The following is a 9189-nucleotide window of genomic DNA, read 5'->3' as shown; positions in this document are numbered from 1 at the left end:
TGTTGGGCTGGCATTTCACAAAGACAGGTAAATATACGGTCAAATCTTGGTACAACATTTTACAACAACATAGGGTGTCCAACTCAGGTGGGAAAGACATTGGTCCTCATATTACACCATTACATGCCTTCATTTGGACCATTAAGTGTCCTCCTAAAGTTCGTCATTTTATGTGGTAAGCGATTACCGGGTGTGTGGCAGTCTCATCTAACCTCCGGAAGCGCGGGTTGGGTTGTGATACTCATTGTGTGCTCTGTGGAGCTCCGGAGGAGACTATTAATCATGTTTTGTTTGAGTGTCCGCCAACACGTCAGGTGTGGGCCTTATCTCAGTTTCCGACACGATCAGGAATTTTCCCTTCGGAGTTGGTCTATACTAATATGGATTTTCTTTTTTGGCGGTTTTCGGAGACACCTACTCTAGAGATTTATCCCTGGCTTTTGTGGTATCTATGGAAGGCACGAAATGATAAAATTTTCAGTAACTTGGATCCAAACCCAGAAGCAATTTTGAGGGTAGCAAAGGATGAGTTAAAGGCTTGGTTTTTGGCACAATTAGAGGAGGTGGCTGAGCCTACATCTTTGGTCCCAAGGATATTTTCTGGAGGTGGTAGAGGCTTTTTCAGGGATAGGGATCACAGTGGTTTCTTATGCTTTCTAGATGGCTCTTGGAAAGCGACAGGTCCATTTGCAGGCCGAGGTTGGTTTTGTTTTCCTCCTTTGTGTGGGGGGGGGGGCTCCCACTATGGGAGCAGCTAATCTCCGACGTAGTCTCTCCCCACTACATGCAGAGGTCGAAGCCCTCCTTTGGGCGATGCGTTGCATTGCATGATTTGAGCGGATAATCAGGATATTGTGTTCCTTACCGACTGCTCTGACTTAGTGAAGATGGTGTCTTCACCCTCAGAGTGCCAGCGTTCAAGACTTATTTGGAGAACATTCAGGAAGATAAAGAGGAGTTCACATCCTTCTCGCTGATCCTCATTTCTCGCACGCAGAATGGTATAGCGGATAATCTGGCACGGCGAATTCGTTCCGAGTCGCATCTTATTACCTTTGTAAACAATGTTCCGTCTCATTAGCTTTAAGTCAATCTGGTTTGCTGTTGACAAAAAAAAAACAAAAAATAAATCCATGAATTTTTTTCTAAACCTAAAAATTTAATCTCCAGCTCTATCAATCTCTTCCATCGATATTTGTATCTTCTTAAACTATAAGAAACAATAGGCCCTAAGTAACACATAACGTTTTTGATCATTTAGTTACTCGCTTACCATCATAAACAACCGAATTCATGTGAGATGAGATATGTCACTAATTTATATAGATAAGACATTTTTAACATATCGAATATTATTTAGTTTTATATTACATATGATTTTTCTTTATAACAAACTTAATGATAGTTTTTTTCTATAAGCATAATGTCATTTAGTTAAAAAATGGTAGCGTGATTGGACAAACAGGTCCAGTCCAAAATCACCTCCAAACTGATAACATGTCCTTAGATTTCTTTTAAAAGGTTGAAAAGTTAAAACAATGCGTGCATTCCATTGCTTACGAAAAAAAAAACTAAAATCAAAGTGGAACGATTTGTAATCCTCTTTGGTCATCCTCTTACCATGCATGACTCGTCTCGGTTTCAAAGTCATTCCTAACTCAATACATTTAGGATTTGTATACACGGAGATACTTCTTTAAAAATCGTTTTGGTAAGTCAACTAGTCATTGTTTTCTTAATTGTTACTTTAGGGTCACTACTTTTAAGTATTAAAGAATGACTGGTGTCTATATTGTTCGCCCTAATATTTCTCTCCCAGACATTATTATCGAAGTGTCGCGGCCACCATTTCTCTCCGACGCTGATAGGGCTCCGGTTTGCCGGCGTCGAATGCTCTCACTTTCGTCGATTCTCTGCTGCTTTCTGCTCTCCCTTCTTTCCTCTTTCAAATCTTTTTTTCCCTTTTATTTTCTTCTTATGAATTTTTTGCAATCCCCGACCAACATCCCAGATCCAGACGATGAAGACCTGCCTCTGCTCTTATATTGAAGGATGTGGTGTCCAGCGAACCCCATCCTCAACTTTTCTCGCCCAGGCCTACCGTCAAAGGTTTCAAAGTCCCTACACCTCCCAATTTCTCGATCCGGTGTGTGCTCCGCCTCTGAAGAACCCCTTTCAGCTACATCATCCGATCTTTCGTTTGAGTGGTTGCTTTACGGAATATCTCCCAGAGCTGCGTCTTGCCCCCGATTTTGGACTCTCATCTCCCAGACGTGTCACCTCGAGAGTTTGGTAGACCCAATGGTTTTGCCAAATCCTCAAAGGACCAGGTTCTATCTATCTAACTCCTTGTTATCCTATAGACTGTTATTAGCTTGTTTGGTCATACTCGATGTTCGAAGACTGCATCAGAGAACCCAATTAGCTAGTGTGTCTTGGATATACAATGAGTATATTAGAACTATGGCGACTGCTCAACTTACAACATTGTCTGTTGGCCCCCATATCTGGAATTACCACGTTTGATTTAATTCCCTACATTCACACCCCTTCCTGAAGCGCAGGCTATTTGTCTTTGGAAGAGGACAAATAGCCTGCGCTTCAGGAAGGGGTGTGAATGTAGGGAATTAAATCAAACGTGGTAATTCCAGATATGGGGGCCAACAGACAATGTTGTAAGTTGAGCAGTCGCCAACAGACAATGTTGTAACGTATACTAATGATACAAATATTTTTCTAGTTTTGTTTTCATCGTTGAAATCTCATCCGCAATATGAATTGGCTCTCCCGACGCATCATATTCAATGGGTTAATAAGACAACATAGTTTATCACAGTGGCAGATCCACACTGTAAGTAGGTGGGACACGTGCCCCACACTGATTATATGTTTTATTTAGTAAATATGTACAATAAGTATCTTTTGGATCAGTTGGTAATAGTGATTAGCCCTGTTTTAAAAATCCCCATCTAGCACCGATTACGCTCCGTAAAATCACTAGGCCCACCCTCTCTGCCTCGATTAATGACTAATTCCCGCCTACCATCGATTATCCAATTATGCATGTCTAGTCCGATTATTTTCCGTTTAATTTTGTGTATACCAATTTTTTTAGAACCAAATAAAAATCAAACATAAATATTTTTGTTATTTAGGCATTTAAATTAAGAGATTATGATGTTTTACAATAACTAATATATAACTTTTAACAAAAATCAGAAAATTTTCTTTTAAAATGATGTTTTATGTGTTTACCATAATTTTAAAGACAATACTATAGTTTTATATTTTATTTGATATTTTCTTTTTAACATAAACAAAAATATACATATATTTAGTACAATATATTTTTATTTTATTGTTAATTTAATAAAATAACCCTAAAACTAGTCTCCGATTAATCCCCGTTTAATCTCCGATTTTCTCGCTAGGCGTTAGGCCCACTTCGACCGTCCGACTAGCGCCAAACGATTTCTAAAACAAGGGTGATTAGTAATTTGAAAGGCAGGTTTGGAGTTCGATGCCTCCCTTATACCATTTTTTAATCTTTTTGTAGCATATTTTTATCATATGCATTAAATTTTTAATCTTTTTGTAGCATATTTTTATCATATGCATTAAAGGTTAAATATATTATTAATATGTGCTCCAGGTTCAAAACCTTCCTAAACCCGCCACTGGTTTATCAACATATATATCAGAACCACAAAGAAAAATATCTCCGATAATTATGGTTGAAATGAAATGAAAAAAAAAAATACATTCTATTTTAGTTACATAATTACATGGTTTTTGACTATAGATCTTAGATAAGAGATGCATGAATTGATATATTTTAATACTATTTCTAATATATTTAAGAAATGCAAAAATATACAAAAATGTCCTTTTTAAAAGTAAAGCATATAACAAATTAGTTTTGTTGTTTAGGTAAAAAAAATGTCCATAATTAAAGAATCTGCACAACTGATTTTGGAATGAATGTGTTTATATCTTTATAAACGATCCCTACTACACAAATTAACGTGATTTAGTGGATTCGAACTCGAATAGGAAATATGGAGCCAAATGGACTTAATCACTAGTCTAAAAATACAATCTATTTTTTTTAGAAGATTGACTTTTAATAAATTGTGTATAACTATATGTTTTTACTTTTTAGCCGTAAAGGCACATATGTGATATATTAAAAATAATGTAGTTAGACTTATTTTCGGATTTAAAAAAATCTTGTCACTAGAGAATAAAATTGATATAGTAGTATTTGAATCCTAATATTATATGTGTTTTTCATTATTTCATCCTTTTTGTAAGAAATCCATATTTGTTTACTTTTATTAGCCGTATTTGTTTCTGGCATGTGGGCAATCTTAATATGTTGAAGTGGACTCGCATGTGATGAAGCAAGGACATGAAATTGTTCATCTTCTTCCTTTTTTTTTGCTAAGAACGTTAATATCATTAATATGAAATGTAGAGGTATTACAAAAGCTTTACCTAAAGTAGAGTAATCCTGGCAAAAAAAAAAAAGATAAAAACAAGATTACACTAAGTATGGTTAAGATAAGGGTGTCACCGAATCCATTGGATCATGAGATTTCTCCAACGCTTTCTATTCCTTCTTGCTGTGATGGTGTTCCGCACTTCACGGTCGATGATTTTGAAAATGAGCAGAGGCGTAATGAACTGTGAGTTGTGAAGAGCATTGTTTATTTTGTCCTCTTTTTCTTCGTTTCTATTTTTGTGGTTTTCTGTTTTTTTTTTTGTTTTGCTTACCGTGAGATTTTACAAAATATAAATTGCGACAGCCTGATTGTAATTCACCACCAAAACACTCAAGATCACACACTTTTACACTACATGGTACTTATCTAAATAAGCATGTAACGTTACGTTGTGATGTTTTGTTAGATAGGTTGAGACTTTATGAAACAAATCACTCTCAACTTCATCCTACAAAGGATATCCCGGATATGGTTGGTTAGTTTGTTGGGACTAGGTTTAATATAAGAGACATCTTTTAAAATCTAATACAAATATGAACTAAATAAAAAATAGGTTCTCTAACTTATAAAAGTGGAAATACAAGAACAAGACCGTCAAGAGGTATTCATTACTAATGAACAATCTATATTATACACAGCAACCGGTTCATTCAGCAATTTATAAACAGTTTCACCATCAAAAGTTATGAGTATAATGAGATTATAGAACCCATATTCTTATCTTGTGGCGATATCGTCTTTCTCGACGGTGAAATCCCATACATCACCATACTTGTCATTGAAGTCCCAGATGCTCATTGTGTTGTAGTCATTGATGAGCTTGTCACGAGCTCCTCTCTCCAATTTGTATATCTGAGGCTCGAAGTTGTGTGGCTGGTCTGGTTTATCCATCTCTATTATACAAAACACTACCGTGAACAACGCTGCACCTATGAACAAGTACTCACCCTGCAACACACACACACATACACAAACACTTGTGATTCTTTTTCTCATCCAGTCTCTAATTCGTTTTACGTAAAAACAGAAGCGGTAAAACTAGTAACAATCTGTTTGAGATCGGCATATAAAAATCCAGCTCTCTAACCAACTTCCGACATTTATAATATAGTATCAGTCCTAGCTAGCCTTATGTTAATTGTAACAAAGAAGCTTGATGAAAAAGATAGAACTGGTTACAAGACTCTCATATAGAGGCTTTACTTCAGTTTAAGTTGGTTCTACGCTTAACACTTGGTTCAACTAAACCAAACACCCGAACACTCTAATATTCCAACTCAAGATGAGCTAAAAACCGAAGAGAGACTCATCTTGCTATTAAAAAAAGTTCCAATCCTAGGCTAGTTATTGCCTCATAGGATACTATATATATATATATAGGTTATATAGCTAGGACATGAGCAGCTGAAACGTGTTAAGGTTGACACAACAGTGTTCGAAGCAACTCGAGTTTCGTAGTCTTTAAGCTCAAAATAACGAAGAGTATCTGATTGAAGTAATGATATAATATTGTAAGTAAGCAAAGCAAAGGATTTGAAGTTACCGGAGCATCAAAATACATCCCTGCAGCTATAGCAGGAAGAAACATCCAAGAGATTAAACCTGAAGATATAACAAACAAAACCCGCGAGTTTCGATCTGTCTGTGATTCGTAATAAGCACTAAAAAGCGGGTTAAAAGTGAATACCATGAAACCCATTGGTTTGATCCACAGCAGCAATATCATCTGCTATTGCTCCCCAAAATGTTCCTAATACAACATTTCCAAGAAGATTCAGTTAAACAAAACCATAGAAACCCAAAACAACAGCAAGAAGAAGAAACTTGAAAACTACAATATTTTATACCCTTTTCAACTTCTCCTTCATAGTAAGTATGAGCTCCATCGTAATATCCATACTTGAAATCCTCCTGTAATAATATTACCAAACCAAATCAGAAACAAGTTTCACCAATTCTTGAATTCAAATCAAGATAATCTTTTACCATTTCAATGCTGTTAATCTCGAACTGACCAATCGGGTCTTCGTTAATGTCTGGTTCAATCTGTGACAATCCTGCAGCTGAGACAAGCTTAGCTAACCTCAATCTCCGACCGCATTTTACAACATTCACGGTGGTCTGATCAGGAACCTTAACTCCGAGTTTCGAATCTATGATCTTTGGGATCGATTTAGGAGAAAGAATCGTGACCGTTGCCATTTTTTTTTTTCTTCTTTGCTTTATCTTCTTCTCTCTGTTTATTGCTCTGTTATATTACCAAATGACTGACAAGTCCAAAAGCGCCACGTAGAATGCAATAAGACTATTGAAACAGGCCCAATTCAATTAACAATATATGTTAGGCCACTTTGGATCCTCGGTCCAAATTTTATGTGACAAATCGCTTAATTATAAAATTCAACAAATGTTTTTCATATAGTTTAACCATATCTGTGAAATTACTAGAATTAAACCCGCGGTACACCGCTAGACGATTTTTTAAATGATTCATATTAGAAGATTTGTATTAGAGAATGGTTAGTATTTAAGAATTAACATGATAAAATATTGAACTTGATATTTGGTTTTTAAACGTTGGTTTTAACTAGCAAGAAAATATTTAACCCGTTTAAGAAAATATTTACCTATAAACTGCAAAAAAAAATATTCTATTTATATATACAATTATGTTAAAAGTTTACTTTTATATTATTATTTAAAGTATATGATTTAAACCTTTTTATTTTTAGATTTAACTCGTACTATATATGTAACTAAGTATTGATATTACATATATGTTCAAAAAAATTCTTTCAGAATCTTAATAATTGTAAAAATCATATACATAATTTGAAACAAACAACATATAATTAAAAGGTATGTTTTCAATTCAAATCTAGTTCACTAAAGTTACCTACATAGATTTCATATAAATTTAAACTATGAAATGTTGCAACAAACATATATGAAAAAAAAAAATTTGTCAAACATATGAAAAAACCTTCTTGTATTTATGAGATTTTCAACAATATATATTGTTAATTTAAATATATTATACGTTGCTCCCATAATCTCTTATCTTTAAGATCATTCTTCCCTTCACTGTCTTTTTTGCACTGTCTTCCTTTCCTTTCATTGTACTCTCATATGTCACGAATGAGTTATTGAAAGATGGCTAAACTGAAAACAAAAATTCATTCGTAAAACCGTGTAGAGTTCACGACATAGAGAGTGAAAGTTAGACTTAAGGCAGAATGCTTACGGAAGAATCTCATCTTCAATAGTACCCCAATTTTCATGACCACTCCTTCACGTTGTAGATCACTTACTAACATCTTCAAGTAACAAATAAAAAAACACAAAATATTAGAAGTTACCCAATCAAAATAGTGAACAAAACAAAAAGAAAGCTTACCCACGATATGTCCCGCTATGACGCTCATAATTCTTTTGTGGTCATTCAACACGCTTTAATTGACCACGCCTCCTCTATGAATACCGCCACCACGGTATTCACCAACATACCCACCACGTCCTACGTCATCAGTGTGGTGGGTATGAGTGTGGATCCTCCTAGATTTATGGCTGAATAAATCTTTACAAAACTAATTACTTAATTAACGTGAAAACATTAGGATATGGAATATTCTCATTATTAGATCTTTATTCGAGATTGCAAATCACGATTGATAGCAAGATTTTTGTAAGCAATTAATATTTATTTTTTTTAACTCTAGAAAATATCCCTATAAACGTGATTTTTGTTATCATCATAAATAAAAAATTAGTTACCATATTTATCAGATTTAAATTACTTCCGATTTTAATGTATTTTTGGTGATCAAAATCGTTAAATCAATTTTCATATTTTAGTTTAAATTTTCTTAACTAAAAATTAAATATCAATGGCATTGGATGTAAATAGTTCTCAACTCCAAGACTTCTTTGTCAAAAATGCTGTGAAAATGTTAATATAGATTTCATGTTAAACATTTTTTTTTGGGGTCAATTAATTATGGGCGAATTTGCCTCATAGCCAAAACTAAAAAAGAGTAACAAAGAAAATAGCCCAATAATGAACAAAATTAAGTGAGTTGAAACAATCCTTCTTTTTTTTTATAATAATATCAATTCACTAGTGGTCTCATACCCACTAACATCCTAGCAACAATCAACATCAGCAGATAACAAAACAATTCCATAAATCCAACATGAATTCCAACAATAACAATCCAATAACCAACAATGCAATAAACCAAAAACCAACAATGAAATAACTAAGTTCTAACATCCTACAATGTTCAATCAACTGAACACTAGCAACCTAACGATAGCTAGACCACAATCAATCAAGCCTTTAGAATATTCTCCTCCTCATCACCTTGATTCCACGATCACACTTTACCTTTATCTGCACATCACAAACAACAATTGAGATGCGTAAGTATTATCATAAATACTTAGTGAGGTCGTCCTCCCATCTACTAGGTTATACATACAAGCAACTGAGACCCTCAGGTTTAAGCAAGCAAACAAACACAAACAATACACCAAACCAGGAAAACAAGTCTCGGATGAGACTGGTGTCGACCGACGCTAACTCGGTGTCGATCGACGCTGGCACAGAGTGGTGTCGACCGACACTATCTCGGTGTCGATCGATGCTGAGTGGTGTCGACCGACACCACATTGGTGTCGACTG

The 9189-nt window shown here is 34.9% G+C and overlaps 1 protein-coding gene across 1 annotated transcript; it reads right to left on the bottom strand.

The window, feature by feature from the left end:
• On the bottom strand, positions 5049 to 6756 carry LOC104760583 (photosynthetic NDH subunit of subcomplex B 5, chloroplastic). The gene is made up of 5 exons (XM_010483528.2): positions 6492 to 6756; positions 6353 to 6416; positions 6193 to 6255; positions 6049 to 6107; positions 5049 to 5453 (listed from the first exon to the last, which is right to left on the bottom strand). The coding sequence occupies exons 1-5, from the start codon at positions 6705 to 6707 to the stop codon at positions 5223 to 5225; spliced, it is 633 nt and encodes a 210-aa protein (XP_010481830.1). The 5' UTR covers positions 6708 to 6756; the 3' UTR covers positions 5049 to 5222.

This window comes from Camelina sativa, chromosome 18, assembly GCF_000633955.1.
Source record: "Camelina sativa cultivar DH55 chromosome 18, Cs, whole genome shotgun sequence".
Lineage (NCBI taxonomy): Eukaryota > Viridiplantae > Streptophyta > Magnoliopsida > Brassicales > Brassicaceae > Camelina > Camelina sativa.
The sequence above is the reverse complement of the archived record's forward strand: the minus strand, read 5'-3'. Positions and strand labels throughout refer to the sequence as shown.